Raw genomic sequence first — 22,974 nt, 5'->3', positions numbered from 1 at the left:
CACCGCCCCCCCTGACGGCGGAAGGATGGCTGCGATTGGACGAATCGGCCAGGAGGTGCTGCGGGTCCGGCCCTCAGCCTCGTTGCTGGCACGCCCGAGCGGCGCGGGATTGGCCAGAGCCCGCCTGACCACGCTGGGCTCGGATTGGTTAGGGTGGGGTTGTGGGCGGTGCTGCAGTGAGCCGCTGTCATGGCGGAGCTGAGCGAGGCGCTTCTCTCGGTGTTGCCGTCCATCCGGGTGCCCAAGGCCGGCGACCGGGTCCACAAGGACGAGTGCGCCTTTTCCTTTGACACGCCGGTAAGAACGCCCCGCGGCCGGCCCGCCCGACTCGCCGGGCTGCCCCCCGCTTCGGCCCGCTCCCAGCCCACTTGCCCGTCGGGGCGCCGCCCGCGCGGAGCGATGGGAGTTGTTGTTCCCCGGCGGCAGGAGCGGCCCGCGGCCGGGCGGAGCACCGGGCCCTCAGGGACTACAGCGCCCGGCGTGCCCCGCGACGCGCCCCTCCCTGCCGCGGCGCGCTGGGGGCTGTAGTTCACGGGCTGGAGCGGGCGTGGGCAGCTCGCTCTCCTCGTTCGGCGGCGGCCCGGCCCGGCCCTGCACGCCTGGAGAGTCCGTGTCCCCCGACCCCCTTCCCCCCACCCCAGCCGCTGCCGTCGGGCTTGCCGGGACTTGTAGTCCGGCGGGGGGCCGGGGCGCCCCCCGGCCGGGGTTCCCGCCCTGCCCGGGTCTGAGCTGCCTCTCCGGCCGCACCGCGTGGCGTGGCCCGGCAGGCGGGGATGAATCGGTGCTGTGTGATTAAGATGGCAGTGGTCCCTTCCCCGACCGTCTCCACCCCGCCGGCATCCCTGCTCCTCCCTCCCTACCCCCCGGCCTGGCCTAGGCGGACCTGGGGAGGCCCAGAGGGCGGGAGGGTGAGGTCCCCCCCTTGGCCTCTTCCTCAGGCGCCCGTCCAGGCTCTGCCCCAGCCCACCAGAAGAAATGGGCTACGGCTGGAAGATACGGGTCCTTCAAGGAAGTAGTACACGGTAGCCGAGCCCTCTTTCCTTCCCCGAGCCTCATGGTGTTGCCTGTCCATGCACTCCCTGCTCTGACTCTGTCTCAGCTGCTTAATGTTAGGAAGCAGGCCGAGAGCTTCTTAGTGGTGTCCCTCTTTTCCAGCCTCTGCCTTTGGGTCCCTCGCCCCTGATTTTAAAAGGGTGTCTCTGCTGAATGAGTGCGGTGTTTTCCAGGTGCTTGTGGGCTGGGGAGGGCTCATTCTGTATCCATCTTGGAGCTAGTCACAAGCTTTTGAATGCAGCAGCAGGAATAAACAGTGGTCTGTTAACCTTCCTCACGTTGTAGTTTGGCACTGGGAATTACGCTTTCAGTCAGGGTGGCGTGGTTTTGTTGCTAATGATTGTACCATGCTCTGAACATGTAAACTGTGCGTGCTGAGGACCTTTTGTGAGATAAGCTGCTGAGGAATCTCAGGCCTTACTGATTCAGTAGCATCCTGCCATAAATGAACAGGCACGTAGGTTTTCAAATACATCATCTTGACGGGAGTACTTGTTCTTCTGGGACAGCCAGGCTGTGGCTTACCATCTTATTTCTGACTAGCTACGAAGTGGGTAGTATGTAGGAATGAGCTGTAGACATGATCTAATGAATAGTGTTCCCAGAGGTAAGTCTGTGCCTATCCTAGCAGGTGGAATGGCATTCTTTACCACCTCACTTCAGTTTTTATCTCTCCTTCTGTCCAGGAGTCAGATGGCGGCTTGTATATCTGCATGAACACGTTCCTGGGATTTGGGAAGCAATATGTGGAAAAGCACTATCAGAAAACAGGGCAGCGGGTCTACCTGCACCTCAAAAGAACACATAAACTGGTAAAAAATAAAAATATATACAATCAAACTTCTTCTGAAATTGAGAGCTGGAATATGTCTCAGATACAGAGTTTTCTCTCCTCAAATATAACTGATGTTTTGCATACAGTACACCAGCTCTTCAGCTTTGCTTATGCTGATTTTTTTGTATGGATTGCCCACACTATTTCTGCCTGGCCTCTTCCTGTTTTCACAACAGCTTAATTTTAATCCTTAAGGCTTGCCACAACTTGCCTGTCCCCCTAATTCTATTTCTCTCTTTCTTCTCAACAAAATAGAAGGAAGAAGACACCAACTCCAGTGCTGGGGACCCCCCAAGGAAGAAACCAACTCGCTTGGCTATTGGTAAGAAAGCATCTGTGTACCACATCATCCTTGTTTTGGGCCAGTCCTCTGGAGCTGCCCGGCTTTGTGGCACGTCTCTTGCTTTTCCTCTTCTGCGCTAGTTGAAGCTATTATCCCCAACCTAATTCAAAATTCATGTTTTCTAGTGTGTCTTGGGTTGTTGAGGTGGTAGTTTCATTCTGTGTTCAAAGTTGCATTGTGTTTTCTGTAGATAAATATGTTTTGCATCCTCTCGTAATTCTGTATGCCTGACTCAGCTTTGTGTGGATATAACCAGTGTGGGGCTGTTGTTTTGTATAGATGGATCCAGTGTGAGGCTGAAGTAAGTTTGAGAAATTAAGTCTAAGCAAAGTAAGTTTGAAGTTTCTGATAGAAAGCCTCTTTTGTAAATTTCTTAAATATTGAACTCATTTATACAGATGGGGAAGAAATTACTGATCGACGCCATATTAACATGTTTGGCTCAATAGCTCTTTGAAATACGAGGCTGATATTGGAGGAAATATATGTGAACGTTAAAATATTAAAAACAAGCCATTTTTTGGAAGAATGGGGTTAGTGTTCCATTACCTTCTTGCACCAACTGAAAAGGCTGTCATGGCAATCAGTGAAGATGCTGCTTATTTGGAGCAGTCTCGGCTAGTAATTTCTGAACCATTATGGAGATCCATAAAGCAGAGAATAGGAACATTTTAGCAGTAACAGGTTCTCGGCTTGCTGGAAGCTGACCACTAGAGGGAAATCCAGAACCTGGACTGCACACGTCTTGCTTTTTGCTCGCTTTTTCCCTGTCTGTGCCATTATGCAGCAGATGCCCGGTGATTTCACTGCTACCACAATGCAAACACCAGCATTAAGACTTTCAGCTGCTCCCTGGTTTTTTATGGTGAGGTGAAGGGAGTCCCAAAGGTCACTTCTAGCAAAATTGAGACTAGAATCTACGTTTCTTCAGATAGCCAGTGCTTTTATGTATATGATTATTCTGCTTTTGGAGAAATGAGGCCCAGTCTGCTTTATGAGTTATTTCTGCATCCTCTGTTCTACAAAGGTCTTGAGACAAGTGTTGTCACTGGGTTAGCTAATAGCTGCCTATGATAACAGCCTTGAAGCATGAATGGAGAGGGAGAGAAGTATTAGCCCTGTAAGACAGTGACCTTAAATCCAGGAGAGATTTCTTTTTTTTTTTTTTCCTTTTTTAGTTAAACTGTGATGGTTTAACTAATCCTGATGTGGGAGATTTTTTAGAGTGCAAGAAAGATTTAGGAGCAAAATGTCATTGACTGCAATATGTAGCCTTTGATCTCCCTGTACTTCTGCTTCCCTCTCCATGGGGAAAAAAATGTCTACAGTGCTTACCTCTCGTGTCTGCATGTTAGTTGAATGGCTTTTGGAGTTTGTTGTGGTTAGAACCGTGGAGAGGGAGGCAGTATACCTCATGGCAAGCTGTTGGATACATGTAGGGGAAAAAAGGCCAGGAGGCAGTCTGCTGGATGAATACCTTCTTCCTCATCTGGAGCGTCAGAAGGTTCACATAACCACACAAGGGGACCTCACCAGTTTGTTTAGAGTTCAAGAATTGTGTAATACCCTGAGGGACTGTGTGTTGCTTTACTTTATGAAGTGATGACAGGAGATCTATCTGAGAAGTGCTGAAGAGGCACGGAAGATGATTATCTGGGTATGTTGTTGCATGATGCTGGTGACTCTTTTCAAGTATTTCTAAAATCACTTGCAATATCTGCATTCATACATAGCATTTTGTGCTTAGTCTAAAGATCAGAGATATCTGAGGAGAAAGTTGCAGGAGATATGGGAACCAGGTATTTTTTGTCAATGTTTTAAGCAAGTGCAGTAATGGTTATCAGAAATGTGTCACAGAATTCTTGAAGCTGAAGCATTAAACAACAAAACCTCATATTCCCTTCAGAAATTCTCTTCAGAGATCTGTTGCAGAGATTTATTGCAGTCACAGCATGCCATTCTTAAAGAAATAAAGGAAATTCAGTTAAAAAAGACCATAGAGGGTTAAGGCTACTAATAAGCAAAGCGTCTTCTACCTCTTTCCTTCTGGGATGTAAGGTGTCAACACTTGGAGAACAGAAAAGGCCAGGGTTTTTTCCTGACTACCTACATAAATTAGAAACTGTTCCCTCCACTGAAAATGTTACTTTTTTTTGGAGAGTGGTCATCATGACTCTTGATAACTGGCAAATAACGTATGGAACTCTCATTTATGTTGTAACCTCTGGAAAACATGGCTAGGAGGGCATGAGAAACTACTAGCACTTCTATAATTCTGGATGTTGTGGTTCCAGAGGAATTCCTGGTTCTCCTTGCTTAAGTTCAGAACTCTGAACTGTCCTTCCTGGAAGAGGCAGGAAGAAGAGTCAGGCTCCTTAAAGATGCTGGTAGACTAGACCTTCACGCTGGGTTAGAATTTGTTCTCTTCATGCACATCGCCGTTCATCGAGTTGAATATACTGTGAGGATGAACAGCAGTGCTTTGTCATGGCTCTGGTCTGGCAACTGTCTCTCTAGAGCAGGTCTTTTTTTCTGGTTGTAGTCAGGGTCTGGAAATTTCTTTTAAGCATCTGCAAAAAGAGCTGGGAAAAGCAAACCTGTTGTTGCTTAGGCATATATTTGCTCCTGTGAAGTCCGCTACTCCAGCAGAAACTTTGCAATGCAGATAGATTGTGGATCGTTGATCTAGAGCTTTGCCTTATTTCATGTAAGCTATGGGCAAAGAGGCCTTGGGAGCTATTTGGTTTTACCTGTTACCACACTGTTTTTTCTTTCTGTAGGTATAGAAGGTGGATTTGACATCACAGAGGAAAAGTTTGAATATGATGAAGATGTAAAAATAGTCATTTTCCCAGAGCATTTGGATATTCCTCGTGATGGGCTGGAGGGACTACCAGACATGGTCAGAGACAGGGTATGTTTGGGTGGAGGGCTGTTTTCTGTTGGTAAGGAGGAAACACACCATTACAGAGAAGGAACCACTGTCCTGTAAAAGGGACCCTGCAGGGCTGCTGTAAAGTCTCAGCTTGCAGTAAGCAGGGTTATTCTACACTTACACAGTGCTTTACGTTACAGAGAGCCCTGACTTGTGAGTGAGGCTCCTGACTGCTGCCCTAGTACGGCTGACTGCAAATCTGAGTTTAAATGTCGAGTGTGGCGGCAATGGAAGCTGCTTTCCTTATGCCCTTCATTTTTTTTTTTTTTTCCTGCTGTCCTAATTCCAGATTGCCAGTGCAGTCGAGGCCATCCTGACAGCAGATTCAGCCTCACGGAAGCAGGAGGTGCAGGCTTGGGATGGGGAGGTTCGGCGTGTATCCAAACACGCTTTCTCCCTGCACCAACTTCAGAATGATGTCCGCATCCCACCATGGTGAGCATAGTACTGAATCTAGGTGTATCACTCAGGATCCCATATCCACTCCTGTCGCCGCCTTCTCCTGTCCCAGGCTGCAGCAGCAGATGGGACTTCTTTTGTGAGTCTCTGAGCGTGCCTCATCATAGTAAATTCAGGGGAAATGTCAAACTAAGGTACTTTAGGGTGCTTCTTGTTCTGAAGTAAAAGAGGAATGAGATTGCTCATACTGTGGTCGGTGGGTAATAAGGGAGAGGGCTTGGGAGGCAGAACCCAAAGGTTTTCACCCTAATTTCTTTTTCTCTGTTCCCTGTCGATAGTGGCTGGAAGTGCAGCAAATGTGACATGAGGGAAAACCTGTGGCTGAACATGACGGATGGAGCCATCCTTTGTGGTCGGCGCTATTTCGACGGCAGCGGTGGCAACAACCATGCAGTCGAGCATTACCGGGAAACTGGCTACCCGCTGGCTGTGAAACTGGGAACAATTACTCCTGATGGAGCTGGTGAGGATGGGGATCAGGCTGATTGTGGTTTCTGACAAGGGAAGTCAGGGAGGATTTCCAGGCTGTTGCTGCCCATTTTAATGTCCTGGAATATTCAGTGTTGTCATTCTGCTGTGAACTTTCCCACTCTGACCTGCTTCTTGTGGCAGGCAAAGTCTGATAAAACCTTGCCTTCCTCCTCCTCTCCCTTGTAATTTGGAGAGTTTTAGAATAATTATTCAGGTTGCCATCTTATTTTCTGTGGTAAGATGTTTATCAAAGAATTTTGTGTGCAAAGTCTGAGTGGAGAGTATATGACACAGTAACCTACTTTCCTCCAGACACACATGTGCCTCTGTACCTTGATTAATGACAAAGTTGTTTGTCTTGTCCCGTGTTTTGAAGGAGCCTCAATATTCTGTCTGTCATGCTACTCTCCTGAGAAAGGAGAGAAACCCCAGCTACTCAGTTTGTCAAAACTCCCAGCTCTGAGCACTCTGTTCTCTTCATCCAGCAGTGAATGTTAGACCACAGGCCATGACAAGTCTCTCCTTTTCCTCTGTGTTCCTGCGTAGATGTCTACTCCTATGACGAGGATGACATGGTGTTGGATCCCAACCTGGCAGAGCACCTTGCTCACTTTGGGATTGACATGCTCAAGATGCAGAAGGTGAGGGGAGGTTTCTTCTGTAGGCCCAGAGCAGGAGAGAAGGAATTCTGACATTTCTTAGCAGGATCCCAGCTTTCCATGGATATGCAGAATCATTGCTGTTCAGGAAACCCAGCTTTTTTATCAGTCAGAGAGCTGCCTTGTCTGCCTTTCTTCTTCCATTGCCTTTTTTGTTTTTCTTCCCTGTCCCTCGGGTTTCCTTGGGGCTCTGTGCCAGTACTGTGGGCCGGGAGGTGCCCAGGCTCTGAGCTTTACTCCCTAGATTCAGCGTTAGTGTGTGATTTCCATGCCCCTTCAGAGGGGATGGTTCAGATTTGTCCCGTGATTCTTATCATTCCTCCTTTTGTCCCAGGTATTCAGATATTTGAAAACAATTACTGTGTTTTCCTTCTTGACTCATTTGATAAAATAGGATGGATTTGATCCCTTCCTTATGTTTTTCTGCAGCATTGCTCTTTTCACACCCCTGATGTTCCCTTGAGTCTTCTTTTGAGTGTTTCTCCTGTTCTTTCCCTCCACAGACAGACAAAACAATGACAGAACTAGAAATAGACATGAACCAGCGCATTGGGGAGTGGGAGCTCATCCAGGAGTCTGGCGTGCAGCTCAAGCCCCTCTATGGACCTGGGTACACTGGTATCCGTAACCTGGGCAACAGTTGCTACCTCAATTCCGTGATGCAGGTGCTGTTCAGTATCCCAGACTTCCAGAGAAAGTAAGTGAGCTTAATCATTCCTTTTCATTAGCCTGAGATACCCTGGGATCAGTACAAAGGTTTCCTAGAGCTGGGAGCTTCTGTCGCAGTAATTGGGCTCGGAACCGTCTCTTTACTAGATGAACCTGTGTGTCCCTTAGATTGCTCTGTTTTGCTTTGCAGGTATGTGGACAAGCTGGAGAAGATATTCCAAAGTGCACCTTCGGACCCCACGCAGGACTTCAGCACACAAGTGTACGTAGAGTTTTGGTGAGAGAAGGAAGGCTGAGGCTGCCTGGGTGCGTCCCCTCTGCTCTGCTACAGTGTGCTTTGCTGCAGGTTTCTCCCTCAAGCCTCACCTCTCCATTTCCGTGCCCATCACTGGAGACACTGATCCTCAGTGATCTATAAGGATATATAAGCCAAAAAAGTTCAGCTGAATGCCCTAGATGGAGAGGAGAGAGTGAAGCTCAGCGTTCATGAGAGGCTCTTAAATGTTTTACATGGGGAACGCAGTACCGTCTGTTTCCACGGGGGGATTTCTGGTAGGCATTTTCTGTCTGCATACCAGCAAAAAGGTGCTTGCTCTCTGCAACGGAGGGAGATGGCTAAGAGCAGAGACATGCATAGATTTAGGCAGCTTTATTCTCAGTGGATAATTTATATATGCTTAAAGAGACTTCCTGCAAGAGCTATTGTGCGAGCAATAGCAGGAGAATATACAGAAGAAACACAAGGATTGGGAGGGTGTTTGCATTTTAAATGCATTAATTCTCTGCTACATCTGCTCTAAACCAGAAAAACAGTACCTGGAGGTGTGGGGTGGAGGAATGGAAGGTTGAATTTGTGGAAAGGACTTCAGTGGTAAGGGAGGATTCTAAATTTGGACAGCCTGGGGTGAGTGTTCACTGAGGAGGGGATTGAGATAGCCAGAAAGATTCTTCTGGGCAAAGGGGGAGGAACTGTTAGGGTTTGGTTCCAGGCAAATGCCAACAGTGACGGGGAAAGACTGAAGTGGGATAGTAGGAGAGTCTGAGCATAGGAGGAAATCACTGAACATAATTGTTGTCCATGAAGCACCTTATACAGTCATTCTTAATCTTTCCACTGGGAAAATGTGACCAGTCTTCTCACAGCAATGCTATTTCTGGCTCAGACAATTTCACTCTGTCCTGCTGTCTCCTGCACGGTCAGTTAGATACACTGCTACCATGTCAGGCTGCAGCTTAGTCTGGCTGTTAGGCAGCTGCTCAGCACCAGCTACCCTTCTGCAGGGAAAAAGGCAGCTGTTGCTTTATGTTCTTCCCACTGTGCAAGCAATGGTTGAGTTTGGTGACCAGAAGTCCTAGTAACTTTCAAATCAAGGATGTCTCATGGGACCAGAGAGCAAGCTAAGATTGATCTTGGCTGGTGCAGCAGAGAAAGTGGATCTCTGAGAGATTGTCAGTCCCTTGGCAGTGTTAAAGCTGGATGAGTTGATGTGGCTCCTCGAGAACGTGGGATTGAAGAAACTATTTTGATACTAACAGTGACTTCTGCATCATTCCAGAGCCAAATTGGGCCATGGACTGCTTTCTGGGGAGTATTCAAAGCCAGCCTCTGCAGATGGGGAACAGCAGCCTGATCAGAAGGTAAGACTTGAGTACGTCATGTGTGCATGCTTGTGCCATGTAATATGTGTGTATGTGTTAACATGGGAAAGGGTGGGGAACCCTTTCTGAAGACATGTTCTGGGGCTTGTTCCAGGGCCCGGTTACCTGAAGAAAAGCATGGCTGAGAGTAGAGTGCTTCATGCCGGGGCACACGCTTGGCAAATTATAACCACCTTCCTCTTACACCTTGTTATTTGCAGGGTATGCAAAATGGCATTGCTCCACGCATGTTTAAGTCCCTCATTGGAAAGGGGCACCCAGAATTTTCCACTAACCGACAGCAGGATGCCCAGGAATTCTTTCTGCACTTCATCAATATGGTGGAGGTAATGGTTGAGTCTAATTGTCAAATCATAGGAAAGTCCAGCTTTTGTTTTCTCCCCACAGCAGGATGTGAGGAGTGGATGTGAAAAGCTGGGAATCGGAGCAGAGAGAGGGAGAGAACACAGGGCGATGGGCCTGCTAGCACCTGTGGGAGCAGAGGAGAGATGCTTGGGCATGTTTTCAGGGTTGATTCCTTGGAGGAATCTCTCTTGGGAATGGCACAGCAGGAGATGTAAATTGTCTTCTTTAGGAGCAGGAATGGCATAGGTTCCTGTGGTACAGAAGTTGGCTCTAGTTTACTCTTTTACTGTCTTTTCCACTGGACTGAGTACAGAAGTAAATACTCTTCGGCCCTGTGCTGTGTGGAACCACTGCTACTGCAGATATTTATTTCTGCCATTCTGATGTTACATCTGTCCTTTTAATCTCCATCTTCAGAGGAACTGCCGCAGCTCGGAGAACCCTAACGAGGTCTTCCGTTTTCTTGTGGAGGAGAAGCTGAAGTGCCTGGCCACAGAAAAAGTGAAATATACCCAGCGTGTGGATTATATTATGCAGCTGCCTGTGCCCATGGATGCTGCACTCAACAAAGGTCAGTGATGTGCCAAGGCCAGAACAATAGCAAACATTTTGTTTGGGTATTCTTATTTTTATTACACAACTCCTTAAATGAGAAAGGGACTTCCTCGAGGACTGTCTTGGCCACTTCTGAAGCCAGATAGATCCTTCACCTGCTTTTGTGGGATCGGGCTGATTTCTTCAGAGGTGGTGTGACAGCGATACCTGTCTAAAACCTTTCTCTCCCAACACTGCAAGCTGGGCTGTGATTTAACAGCGAAACAGAACTGCAGTAGCAGAACAGTGCTCTGGTAGACATTGTCTACTTTGTGCTCCATTCTTTATGGCATGGATCTATAGGCCTATTCTGCCTCTGGGTGTAGCTTACATCAGTTGCCTTGTAGGTACCTAGGGGTGGTCCTTGACTCCTCTGCTTTATTCTGTAGATGAACTACTGGAATATGAGGAGAAGAAGCGGCAGGCAGAGGAGGAGAAGCAGCCACTGCCTGAACTGGTGCGAGCCAAGGTGCCTTTCAGCTCCTGCCTAGAGGCCTATGGAGCTCCAGAGCAGGTGGATGATTTCTGGAGCACAGCCTTGCAGGCCAAGTCTGTGGCTCTCAAGTGAGTGTGTGTGAGTTACAGCTAGGCTGTGACAGACTGGCAGTAGCTGCATCTTTGGGGACTTCTTTTAGTTGCTTGGGGAAGAAGTGTTAAAGCTTTGTAGTCCTCCACACCCTGGACCCATGGAACATTGAAGAAGAGAGGGAACCAGTCTGCCACTGCTGAAGTGCTTGCCTCCAAGGGATTACAGTAGGCAGAACAGCAGTGCTATTTAAATCCTTACCATCAGATTTCAGTTGCTGAGGGGCTATGAAAATACAGTGAAAACCCAGAAAACTAGCAGCTTTTAATCTAAGTTCAGAATTTAGCTTTAAAATCGGTACTGGCAGTATGGCAACACTGGTCTTGCGTGGTCTCTAAAATTTCTTTCAAGGAAGTTTGTAGCTGTTAAAGTTTGAGCAAGACACTGAGTGTAACAGACACGTGAGTTATTTTTAAAGAATGCTAAATAGCAAGGTTTAAAAAACAGCTTTGTCTCACTGTCTGCAACACATGCAACAGAGTAAAGCTGTAGTGAGAAGGTTACAAACTTAAGCAGCTTTTTGCTGTGATGCTACTAACTTCTTCTGCAATGAAAGAGTAGTCCTCAGAGAATTGGAAGTGTTTTTCTAACAAATATTCTGTTATTAAGCAATATCTACTATACACAAGCAGTCAGTAATGCAATCACATTGAAAAGTAACATTTTGTTTTGCTTTTTGGTGAGTTGTGTTCACTTCGTGAGCATTAGCACTGAACATATACTGCTGCTTAAATTAATTTTACAGCATGTTACAATTATCCCCCAATAATAAGTGTCTCTCTTATTACAGCTTCTCCCTTCACAGACATTTCCCTTTTGTTTCATAGATTCCAGACATCCTCTCATATTGTCTGACTAAATAATATTCAGTGAGATTCAGTTAACTTAAAATTCACTGCTTCTGCTTTGTATCTGAAGAAGTGCTCTTGTGCTTGAAAGCTTATCAGTTCCTACAGCTGTATCTGTCGGTCTAATAAAAGATGTTATTGCCTCTACATTCCTTAAGGTTTAGACTTTTAATTAAATACTAAAAGCTGAGGAGGCTTGCAGGATTGGAAGGTAGAGAACATGTACTATTTTTCCTTGTCCCCCAGCATTTTGTAAATGTTGCTTTCTGTCTTGTCAGAGCATCTGCTTTAGAAATGGTTCTGTGAGCAGCTTTAAGCTCAGCACAGGAGAGCTGCAGAGATATGCTTATCCCCGCCTAGGAGGTGCCTCCACCCTACTCGCTGATTTCTTGAATCAACTAGATGCCCTCAATCATTGCTGCCAAAATATTTAAAAGTATTATTTATCTCTTTCAGAACAACACGGTTCGCCTCTTTCCCAGATTATCTGGTGATCCAGATCAAGAAATTCACTTTCGGTCTGGACTGGGTGCCCAAAAAGCTTGGTAAGAAGGACGAGAAGTACTGAGCGTATAGGTATTGGGAGTCATATATGGGTATTGTGGTCATCACTGCAAAGAGGAAAATAACTACCTGCAGGCTGTAGTGTGGTGTGTCCCCAGGGACTTACTCCTTTAGATCTTCCCTCCGAGTCCTTTGTTTCTGCCCCTCCGGGGAGGCTGAGCAAGGCTGTATCTTGCAGATGTCTCCATTGAAATGCCAGAGGAGCTGGATATCTCTGCACTGCAGGGAACAGGGCTGCAAGATGGAGAAGAAGAGATGCCAGACATCGCACCCCCACTGGTGACACCAGACGAGCCCAAAGGTAGCCTGGGGTTCTATGGCAACGAGGACGACGACTCCTTCTGCTCCCCTCACTTCTCCTCTCCGACATGTTAGTGATTCTCCTCCTCTCTTCCTGATGCCTGACTCATTTCCTTGCTCTCCTTGCCTTGTCTGCCATGCTAGCAGTTTCCACCTGCTCAGACTTTCCTTGTCCCTCTGTCAGTGAATGCCAACTGCCTCCCTTGCATGCCTCTTGTACAAGGGTGTTATGCAAGGGAGTTTGTTGATTCCTCTTCTGTGGAAGATGGGGAGGTGGCATGCCTAGTGCATCTAGAAAGGACAGAGCTGGGGCTTATACAAAATTTAACTGGTAGAGGTATTTTATTTTCACAAAACACAGCGCGAGGTAGGGTTTGGAGGGTAGGGAAGAGCCAGTGCTCCCTAGTTGATGAGCCGAATCCTTTTGTTCCCCGCGATGCCAGTGTGTGCGGCTGCACTTCTGAAGAAGAAAGGTAGCAAAGGTTGAGAAAGAGCAGAGACAGAACTTGAGGGAAATGAAGCCAGGAAATGGCGGCTTGCTGGAGCTGTGTGACACTGCACAAAACCAGAGTAGGCAGGGCTGGGTGGGAGTGGGTGTCTCTAATCTCTGTCTTCCCACAGCGCCCATGTTGGATGAGTCAGTGATTATCCAGCTAGTGGAGATGGGCTTTCCCATGGATGCCTGCCGCAAAGCAGTGTATTACACAGGAAACAGTGGGGTTGAGGCTGCCATGAACTGGGTCATGTCACATATGGATGATCCAGGTACGAGCCCCCCCGGCCATGCTGAGGCTTATTGCATCTGCGCCGTTGTACTTCTTGTCCCACTACTGCAGTGGAAAACTGAAGTAGTTGGGACCTCCGACTGCGTCCCTCTTGGGGACACCTAACTGCTCTGAGCTGTGTTCTGTTTTCTGCTGCAGACTTCGCTAACCCTTTAGTTCTCCCTGGATCCAGTGGACCAGGGTCAACTATTGCCTGCCCAGACCCTCCTTCAGAAGACAGTGTGGCCACCATTGTCTCTATGGGCTTCTCCCGGGACCAGGCTATGAAAGCGCTTAGAGCCACGGTGAGAGGCATGGGTGACATCGGAGGGAAAGGATATTTTCAGGATCAGGGATTCCCAAGTTCACAGTCTTCTTCCTTCCAGAACAACAGTCTGGAGCGTGCTGTGGATTGGATCTTTAGTCACATTGATGACCTTGATGCAGAAGCTGCTATGGATATCTCAGAAGGGCGCTCAGCAGCCGAGTCCATCTCTGAATCTGTCCCTGTGGGTCCTAAAGTGCGTGATGGGCCTGGAAGTGAGTTCCACGCAGCAGGAATGTGAATTTTGGGGTGCAAACTCAATGTATCTTTGTCCTCATTATCCACGCAGTAGCACAGGTTTTAGCAGCAGCTGCCACAGAGCTGGTCTGGTTGTTTAGCAGCAAGGAGGAAAAGGAGAGGGATGGCAAAGTAGCATCTAGACCCTTCAGGCCAGGGATTGCCTGGAAGCCGGTAGGAGAAAGGCAGAGGGGGCATCACCAAGTGAAAGATGGGAAGGTCTGTGCTTCTTCCTGCTAGTCATCCCGGGCGGCTTTTCTGGTTTTCAAGCTCTCCTTGGAAAACCAGGTTCCAGGGTCTGTGCAGAATCGGTGCCAATGCTGCTAGCCTGCTGGGTGCTACAGGGAGGGGGAGTCTCTGCCATTACCCACCTGGCACCCATGGGCAAAACAGTTGGAAGAGAGAAGGCTTAAGTGGCAGTTAACCAGCTCAGGTTTCCCTGCATGTTTGGCCACCAGACCAAATCCTTGCACTCGCGCTTGACAGGGACCCACTTCGAAATGGTTAGGCAGCAGAGATTCCTTTAGGGATCGTTTTCTAGAGAGAGCCTTGCACAGGGTGTTTTGGGGTAAGATGCCTTTCTTTCTCTGATCACTCTTCCCTTCTCCTCTCAAGAATATCAGCTGTTTGCCTTCATCAGTCACATGGGCACTTCGACTATGTGTGGACACTATGTTTGTCACATCAAGAAAGATGGCAGGTAAGATGGATTTTCACAGCATAAGGGGACTCTGAGGTAGACCTTTAAGTCACTGGCTTCCCCTGTTTCTTCGGAGGTTTTGGGAGGTCAGGGGTGAGAGCAGACGGGGAATCAAGTACGGTCTTAGCCACAGAATGGTGTCCCTGAGCTCCCCTTTTGCCTCTTGCAGGTGGGTGATCTACAATGACCAGAAAGTCTGTGCTTCTGAGAAGCCCCCAAAGGACCTGGGCTACATCTACTTCTATCAGCGGATTCCCAGCTAGAACATCCTCTCGCTGTGTGTCGTGGGGGAGCGTGGGCTGAAGGTGTGGGGGGGAAAGGGATGGGGCAGTGAGGATGAGAGCCAGGGTCCTTCTCTCTCCTGCTCCTCTTTCCCCACTCATTCCTTCAGGAGACACGGGGGGAGACGAGTTCCCTGACTAAAGGACTGGGGGCTGGAGCCCCCGTGGAGAGGAGTGAAAGGGGTCTGGGGGGGGGGGTGGGGTGGGGGGGGTGGGAATACCTGTTTCTGTAGGAAATGCCCTCACTGTCCCCACCCCCGTGTGACACACAGCCCTAGTGCTTTGCTGCTTGGTGGGATGATGCCACCTCCTTGCTGTCTGGAAGGGGAGGAGGGGGCTTGTGTGTATGTGTGGCTTGTGTATGGGGGGGGGGGTTCCTCCTGCCTGCCCTGCAGGGCAGGCAGCAAGGTAGGCCATGAGCAGCGCCGCCGCGCCCCCCCCCCCCCCCCCCTTGTGTGCCCCTTTACATGCCAAAATACACGAGGGACAAAATAAAAGTCGAAATACCCACTGGTTTCTCTTTGCCCCCCGCGTTGCTGGGGGCGCTCCGGGCGCTGAACCACGAGTGGGTGAGGGGGGGGGGGTTGGGGTGTGAATAGCGCTGGTGCGGCAGAGGCTCCGCGCTCCCCGCGCTCCCGGCTGCGCGGCCCCGGCGCCTCGCCGGGCACCGCGCGGAGCCGCGGGGGCGGGGCGGGGCGGGACGGGCTCCCGAGCCCCGGCGGGAGGCGGGGCCCGCGAGGAGGCGGGGACTCGGGCGATAAAAACGGGCGCCGGGGCCCGCGCGCGCCGCCGCCGCTGCCGTTGACCTTCGGTTCTCCTGCCGGGCCGGATCCCGCCTTCCCTCTGCCATGGCGCCCAGGAAGTTCTTCGTGGGGGGCAACTGGAAGATGAACGGCGACAAGAAGAGCCTGGGCGAGCTCATCCAGACGCTGAACGGCGCCAAGCTCTCGGCTGACACCGGTGAGGGGGCGGCCGCACGTAGCGCACGTCCCGCGCGGCGCCTCGCGGCCCGGCCGGGCCGGGGGCCCGGGCCCGGGCGGGGGGGGGAGCGGCAAATGTCAGAGGGCGGCGGTGGGCCTAAATATAACCCGGCGGCGAGGCTAAATATACCCGCGACACCGGATCCGGGGCAGCGGAGGCGTGCGGCCGCCACCGCGTCGCCGCTGTCCGCAGCCCTGGGCGGCGGGGGCCCCGGGAGGAGGCCGCCCTGGCGGCTCCCGGCGGGAGCGGGCGGCCCGGTGCCGCCGCTGCCGGTCCCCCCGGCCCCCCGTCTCCCTGGGCCCCGCGCCTCTCCCTCGGCTTTGCCCCTGTCCCGCCCCGTGTGCTCCCGGTCCTGCCTCACGGCCGGGACCGGGGGGGGGGGGGGTGCGGAGCTCCGTGTTTCAGCCGAGCCGCGCTGGCAGGGGCGGGCGGCGGGGCCGTGCCCCCGCCTCGCCGCCGTGCCCGGTTACAGCCCCGGGTGTAACCCGGTGCTGCTGTCTCCCCCTCGGTGCAGTCAGGCCCGGGCAGCAGGGTGGGATTCATAGCCGGTTCCTCAGCTGAGCCCTTTCCAAAGGACCCGCGTGAGCCGGCCAAGGAGCCTGGCCGTCGGCCTGATACCGCCTGTCTGCCCGCTGGAAAGGGCTTCCTCCCTGCTGAGTCATCAGATAGGCAGAGATATTTCTGCTGCAGAGGGTCTCCCAAATGTCACTGAGGGTGAGAAGGCTGAGCCTTCCTAGGAGCAGAGAAGGGGAGAGAGGGATGACCTCTCGAGGCTGGGATTTGGGGTTGGCGGCTGGGTACCGTTTCTGCTCTTCGTCTGTCTCAAGGGTAACCACTTTTTCTGCCTTCCAGAGGTGGTTTGTGGAGCCCCCTCCATCTACCTCGACTTTGCCCGTCAGAAGCTTGATGCAAAGATTGGAGTTGCAGCACAGAACTGTTACAAGGTACCAAAGGGTGCTTTCACAGGAGAGATCAGGTGAGGCCAGAGGAGAGTAAAGCCAGGGTGTCTGGGACATAAATTTCCTCCAGAAGTGTGAATCGTTTCCTTTCTCCTCAGCCCAGCAATGATCAAAGATATTGGAGCTACATGGGTGATCCTGGGCCATTCAGAGCGAAGGCATGTTTTTGGAGAGTCTGATGAGGTGAGTGACCCTGGAGTGGAGAGATGGTTCAGCTCAGACGTGCCTGCAAATGCTGTAGGGGTAAGCAGTTAAAATATAACTACAGGAGTAGGTCTGACATGTCGGTTGTCTTGTTTCTTGTCCATGTCCAGTTGATTGGGCAGAAGGTGGCTCATGCTCTAGCTGAGGGCCTTGGAGTCATTGCCTGCATCGGAGAGAAGCTGGATGAGAGAGAAGCTGGCATAACGGAGAAGGTGGTTTTTGAACAGACCAAGGCCATTTCTGGTAAGGGAAGAAAATAGGTGCTTTTTTTTATTGCTTTGGATATTTGGGAAATGGCCGTCTTGGCCTTGACTGGAAGGCCACAAGGGACATTCTGGCCTTGTAAGGCTTGCAGATACATTGCTGCAAATGTTCATACACAATATTAACATGATCGTGTTAATAAAAGGCCTGCATGTTTCAGAAAATTTTTCAGCTCTACCCTTCCCAGCATGGGGTACTGTGCTTACCTATAACCTTCTCCCTCCTCCCCAGATAATGTGAAGGACTGGAGTAAAGTGGTCCTTGCCTATGAACCAGTCTGGGCTATTGGAACTGGTAAAACTGCAACTCCCCAACAGGTACGATCAAGGGAACGGTGGCTGACTTCAATGGCCAACTGACCCTTCCCACTCAAGAAATCACCCTGAAGATTCTCTCTGAAGACTAAAGATTCAGAGGAACTCTAAAGATTCTCTCAAATTGATTCTCTCTTCTCTTTGGAAGAGGGAATTGTATGCAGAATGGAGCAACACTCAGTGGGACTCTTTCATTGCAGGCTCAGGAGGTTCATGAGAAGCTGAGGGGGTGGCTGAAAAGCCACGTGTCTGATGCTGTTTCTCAGTCAACTAGGATCATCTACGGAGGTAAATGAGTCTGAAGCCCCTTTCCAGTGCAGGGAGCACTTTGTTTCTTTGATTGTCAGTGCGGTGGTATAGCATGCTCTGCTGGTGAGGAAACTCAAGATTGTCAGAGCATGAAGAACCACCTGCTAGCTTGTTTGGGTGAATGGGAGGCAGTCTCACTGTCTGCACAGTAAGAGGTAGCCAGTACCTTGCAGGTCTTACCTTTGCCCTGTCCCCGCTGTCTAGGCCTGGCCACATCTGACCTTAAAATACTCTTCCCTTCTTAGGTTCGGTCACGGGCAGCAACTGTAAGGAGCTGGCCTCTCAGCATGATGTGGACGGCTTCCTTGTTGGTGGAGCTTCTCTCAAGCCAGAGTTTGTGGATATTATCAATGCCAAACACTGAAGCAGCCTGTGAGGAACAGTCCCTTGTGGTTAAGAGCAAGAAACGGATGTAAGAAGGGACCTTTCATTGCACATGTCTCAGTACAGAGGCCTCCTCTGAGGCTTTTTCTGCTCCACGGTCATTGTTCTAGCTGTGCTGCTAACCCACCCCACCGTGCTGGAATCCTGTTAGTGGGAGCCTGTCTCTGCAGTCTTGACAGCCTCCTCTCTGAATTGGCAAAATCCTCGGGTGCCTGTTGACCTGGAAGAGCCCATAGTCAACCCGGCCAGTGCCTCCCCCTTTCTCTGCAGCACTGCAGGGAGAGGGGGCCACTGGTGCGGTGGGAAGGAAAAAGGAACCACAGTCTCTTGCATCCTTCAGCTCCATCAGCAAGGAGCCTGTCAGCTTAGACCCTTGTGAGATGTCTTGCCTCATCCGTGTCCTGTACTGAACAATAAATGAAAACAAGAAAAAAGCAAAGGCGTGTCCTGGATCTTACTCAGAAGCAGCTGGGGACAAGCAGTTTACAGAGTTTACTAGCAGAGAGGGTAGTGTGGGCTTTTTTTTTTTTTTTGAGGGCTCACCATTGCCCCCAGTAGGCTCCGCACAGGTTCAACCTGCATCTTGCTGTCCTAGGTTTCAACTGCAGCATGCCCTGAGCATCTTGCTTTCGGGCTCACGGTGGTTTGTGTGCACCTCTCTTACAGTAGCTGCTGGAGCACCTGGATGTCCCACGAGTGAGCTGGTCTTTCCAGGCAGGCTTCGTAACACACTCATTCCTACTTTTTCCCTGTGAGGACTGGTAATTGGCTTTGCTCATTAAACATGGAGCAGAGCAGCTCTGTCCTCCTGCAGGGAAGGTGTTCAGGCCATGTGCTGAGGTTGTGCTCGCTGCGTGCTTTCAACTCTGTGCCACTGGGTGAGAAAGCAGGACTTAGATCTTATTTCCCAGCTGTTCCACCGGCTAGGAGATTATTAGGTAGTACTAAGGGTAATGAAAAAGCAAGTGCCACACAAGGAGGAGCTTAGCTGTGAGGCAGTATATCCTTGGGGGACTATGAGCAGTGCTCGGCGTGGAGCAGACACGCGAAGGGGCACTTGGTCTCTTAATGCACAGCTGAGAGATCCTCTTCCATTTCACGTTTCTGGTCTGCAGTAGTTCTTGCAGCTGTGGCATGTTCCTCCCCTGGTATTCCGACTGTCAGTGTATTGCCCTGCCAGCATCACCCGAGGGATGAAAGGTAGGAGGTGAGGGACCAAGGAGGAGAAAATCCTAGGAAACCCACTCATGCTGCGAGCAGGAGGAAACCCTCCTACACCGCTAACGTGCTGCGGAAGGGGTTCCTCCCTCCCAGCTGGGAGGGACGGGGAGGGAAGAGCCCCCAGCCCTTCAGAGGACACCTCCTTCCTGGCTGGTGCCCCTTCCTCAGCAGGAGCCTTTTGGGGAGGCGCCGTGGTACCGGCTGGGCCAGCCCTCGCTCAAATGGCGCTGGGAGCGGTTGTGGAGGGGGGCTGGGGGGAGTAATTGCAGTTGGGAAGCACGGGGTGGTGGGCCCCGGGCATAGAAGCGTGTCTGCTGGGAACTTCTCGTGATGGAGGAAGGCACAGCACGTAGGGAAGGGTGTGAGCTAGCCTGAGGAGGAAGAGCCTGACTGCGGCACAGAGATTGACTGCTACTAGCTCTCGGTGCGTGCAGTGTGGTGTGGGGAGGAGGATGCCTTGAAGGCCACAAAAAAAAATGCTGAAAACTCTGTGGTTTCTACCATCAGAGTGTTTCTGAGAGGCTGCTGGGGCATGGCTGTAGTTTGGTGCCTCGGGGCCCTGGGGTCAGCATCAGTGGTGACGTGCTAGGGACAGCGGGTAGGCAGGATCGCTCCTGGGGCTGCAGCTCCACCGCTGGCTCCCACTCCTGACCAGCCCTGCCCACAGAGCTAGGCAGGAGCCCAGGAGAGTGACCTACATAGGAAAAAAAAAAAAAAAAAAAAAAAAAGGCACATAGATGAGAGCTAAGCATTGATCTCGGTGCTTTGAGGAGAATACAGAGGCATGAAAGCACTCATTTAATGAGGAATAAACTCATAGAAAATCATTTCTTCATCGGCAGGAATGCCAAATCTTGTTTTTCTTCTTTTTGTCTGCTTTCTGGCAGGACCACAGCCCTGTGGAGTGGAAATACTGCCCGATCCTCATTCCAAATTGTAGTGGTTGGATCTTAAATGCGTTGCTTTTGGGAAAAATACATTGTGCCAGATGTGACGGCCTGAGAGAGTCGGCTGTGGCTCCATGTCCTCGGCCACAACCAGTAGCCAGGCTGAGCTTGTATTCATTCCCAGTAGGCACCCACGCACAAACACATACGTACCACATATATACATGGATGGTCACACAGATAACACTGCTGGCCACACAGAGCACTCAAATTAACACAGCACCAGCGGCCTCATCCCATCCCCTCCTCTGGCTGAGCAGGATGGAGGTGCAACTAGTAAGCATGCATACATATATATATATATATATATGAGTGTATTTATTAATATATATACATACACACACACGTATGTACAGTGTGGCTCCCTCCAGCAGCTGGGCTCAGACAGTCTGCCCAGTAGCTGCCCCTCAACCCCAGCCTCTCCAGTCCCCCTGGTTCCCCAGTAACCAGCTCCCTTGTGGTGCTCTGGACCCCCAGACACCCCCCAGACCCTCCAGCCTCTTTGGCAGCTGCCGGGACTCCCTGGGACCCCTCAGCAGAAATCTGCTCTGTTGCAGCCCCCTCCTGACCCCCAGGCCCCCTTGCCAGCTTCTCCAGCTGCATCCTCGCTTCTGGTCACCCCCTCACCCCCATTCTTAGTGCTGCCCCATGTGCATGAGTCCCAGCCCCTGGAACCCATATCCCCCCCATGCCCCCTGCCTGTGGTAACAAGAGTCCCTCACCCAGAGAAAAGTACAAGAGGAGTTTAATGAGAAGATGGGACAGGTTGCGCTGATCATGTGCTGCAGGGCATGGCCAGACCATCATAAACCATTTAGATGCAACCAGTCCTTTTTATTCCCATATCCCACTGTTCTCCCACACTTGATCCTCCACAAATCACCCTTCCCCTTCCCACCTTTGGTTCCTCCTCTAAATTTCCCCTACTGAGTCCTGTGCGATCCCAAACATTCTTCCCCTGCATTGCATTGTGTGTCCCACACCCCTGTTCGCAGCAACCACCCCAGCCCTAAAGGTGCTGTGGAGCTGAGGCTCCACGGGGACAGCCCTGGGACCTGGACAGGGTGTCCCTTCCTCTGAGTCCTTAATTTGGGTTCCTGCCTGCCACGGTGCCCCTGTGCTCCTCGAGATGGGCCTTTGGTGGGCTGGTGGCTCTCGGGATGGGCCTGGGAGCAGCCTGGCAGGGTGCTGTTTGGGATCCTTCTGCCATCAACTCCCTGTGCTCCTTTGTGGGTGTGCAGGCAAGCTTTTGTCACACAACCTCCTTAATGATCTGTATAGTTATATTTGGCACCTTTTTTTACATATATATAAAACATAAATAAAATTTCTCTCTTTTAAAGATTCGGGTTTCCTTGTATAACTTCCTGTTTCTTGTGTGTTCTTTAGTTATCTAGAAACAAGGCAATTGAGCCATATGTTACTGTTGCAAGACCATATGAAACGTGCATAGAGGCACACACAACTTCTACCATTCCATTCTTTAGCATAAAGGGATGTGGGACAGGAAGAAAAGCATGTCATCACTTTTTCTCCAGCAGCAATTTGCTGAAGGGCTCCTTAAAGCCTCTGAAAGCAAAGGCAAGAGGAGCTGGAGTGCTTTATGTGAAGATGGGTTTTTCTGCAGGGGCTATAGCAGAAACCCACATCATATGCAGGTTAATGACCAGAGAGTGAATTCAGATGGGGCAAGTGTAACACAGAAGAGGCTGGCACCAGGGAGCCAAGCAGGACAAGGCAGGGGACACGGGTGGCATCACAGAGGTGTGCTGTGGAGTGGGGGTAACATCTGGCAGACATGCTGGGAGACTCATATTTGAGGTTTCTGTGTTCAGCTCAGCTTGGACCAGCTTATCTAACACTGATGTTTCCCCAGGGGCTGCAAAGGAGCAAAGTGCACTGGAGGGAAAGAGAGCAGGACCTTGGATTTTGGTCTCAACTGCCAAAGGCTGGCAGCTGTCAGCTCCGAGCAGCATTCCCAGCTGGTAAACACCCAGCTCTGCTCGGCAGCCGATGGGGGCACAACAACCTGCCTGCCCAGGGGTGCCAAAGCCGGGCAGGCAGCGGATGGCACCTGGTGGGCCCTGGCAGCCTCAGCCCACCCCGGCTCCCCAGCCTGGCGGAGAGGGCTGAAGCAGTGTCACCTTGCAAGGGGTTCGGACACCGTACCCTACAAGTCACTTCCTGGCATCCAGGAGATTGCGTCGTGGGAGGTTTCGTGCAGAGCCCAAGCCTAATTCCGCTCAACATGTTAATTAAACATTTACTAGAGGGTCTTTCCCCAAAGATGTTCGCCACCTGAATGACCACCACCCTGTGCAGCTCAGCCAAACTTTGAAGCCAGCCCCATTTTGAGCTGGGGGGTGGATAGGATGACCTCCAGTGGTACCTTCCCAACGAAATGATCCATCAGTCCTCTGGATACACTCCTAGTAATTGCGAATGTCACCCATCTAGGAAGAGCTGGGAGCACTTGAGAAGGTAGAGTAGGATCACAAAGTGCTTCTGATGAAGGCGAGACACGCTCTGAGCTTTCCACGTGGAATTTAATACAAAAAATGACAAAGCTGTTGCAGTCGGAGCAGCAAACTAACACAAGCAGTCAGCCAGGAGTATTACCAGCGGGATGATGAAGAAATAAACCATGTGGAGCTTCCCTGGCCAACGAATGGCAGATCGGCAGCATCTGCATTGCTGCAGGAAATTAGAGCGTTAGCTGCAGATGCACTAACTGGAACAGTGTCAGTGGAACATGGTAAGTCTC

The 22,974-nt window shown here is 50.8% G+C and overlaps 2 protein-coding genes across 3 annotated transcripts; both read left to right on the top strand.

Moving 5' to 3' along the window:
* Positions 1-156: 156 nt before the first annotated feature.
* Positions 157-15,137, top strand: USP5 (ubiquitin specific peptidase 5). 2 transcript variants are annotated; one of them, XM_042789048.1, is made up of 20 exons: positions 157-297; positions 1,740-1,865; positions 2,144-2,210; positions 5,012-5,145; positions 5,456-5,601; positions 5,904-6,088; positions 6,643-6,737; positions 7,259-7,452; positions 7,615-7,686; positions 8,981-9,062; positions 9,284-9,409; positions 9,846-9,999; positions 10,412-10,586; positions 11,913-12,001; positions 12,199-12,321; positions 12,942-13,085; positions 13,244-13,389; positions 13,471-13,624; positions 14,262-14,346; positions 14,516-15,137. In XM_042789048.1, exons 1-20 carry the CDS (start codon positions 190-192, stop codon positions 14,607-14,609), a joined length of 2,499 nt encoding a protein of 832 aa, XP_042644982.1. In that variant the 5' UTR covers positions 157-189; the 3' UTR covers positions 14,610-15,137. The 2 variants fall into 2 exon arrangements, with proteins under 2 accessions (XP_042644982.1, XP_032851570.2); XM_032995679.2 differs by having other exon boundaries at positions 12,199-12,390.
* A 234-nt stretch (positions 15,138-15,371) lies between these two features.
* Positions 15,372-18,481, top strand: TPI1 (triosephosphate isomerase 1). Its single transcript, XM_042789049.1, has 7 exons — positions 15,372-15,587; positions 16,461-16,584; positions 16,666-16,750; positions 16,882-17,014; positions 17,267-17,352; positions 17,550-17,637; positions 17,904-18,481. Exons 1-7 carry the CDS (start codon positions 15,476-15,478, stop codon positions 18,020-18,022), a joined length of 747 nt encoding a protein of 248 aa, XP_042644983.1. The 5' UTR covers positions 15,372-15,475; the 3' UTR covers positions 18,023-18,481.
* Positions 18,482-22,974: the final 4,493 nt, after the last annotated feature.

Source organism: Tyto alba, unplaced genomic scaffold (genome assembly GCF_018691265.1).
Source record: "Tyto alba isolate M040663 unplaced genomic scaffold, T.alba_DEE_v4.0 Super-Scaffold_14, whole genome shotgun sequence".
Classification (NCBI taxonomy): domain Eukaryota; kingdom Metazoa; phylum Chordata; class Aves; order Strigiformes; family Tytonidae; genus Tyto; species Tyto alba.
Note: the sequence above shows the minus strand (reverse complement) of the source record. Positions and strands in the feature narration are given on the sequence as shown.

Coding starts and splice junctions, on each gene's coding strand:
- USP5 (XM_032995679.2), top strand. CDS start 190: ATGGCGGAGCTGAGCGAGGCGCTTCTCTCGGTGTTGCCGTCCATCCGG. Junction 7,687..8,980: donor CAGGACTTCAGCACACAAGT/GTACGTAGAGTT, acceptor GCATCATTCCAG/AGCCAAATTGGGCCATGGAC. Junction 10,587..11,912: donor GCCAAGTCTGTGGCTCTCAA/GTGAGTGTGTGT, acceptor TATCTCTTTCAG/AACAACACGGTTCGCCTCTT.
- TPI1 (XM_042789049.1), top strand. CDS start 15,476: ATGGCGCCCAGGAAGTTCTTCGTGGGGGGCAACTGGAAGATGAACGGC. Junction 15,588..16,460: donor CAAGCTCTCGGCTGACACCG/GTGAGGGGGCGG, acceptor TCTGCCTTCCAG/AGGTGGTTTGTGGAGCCCCC. Junction 16,585..16,665: donor GCTTTCACAGGAGAGATCAG/GTGAGGCCAGAG, acceptor CTTTCTCCTCAG/CCCAGCAATGATCAAAGATA.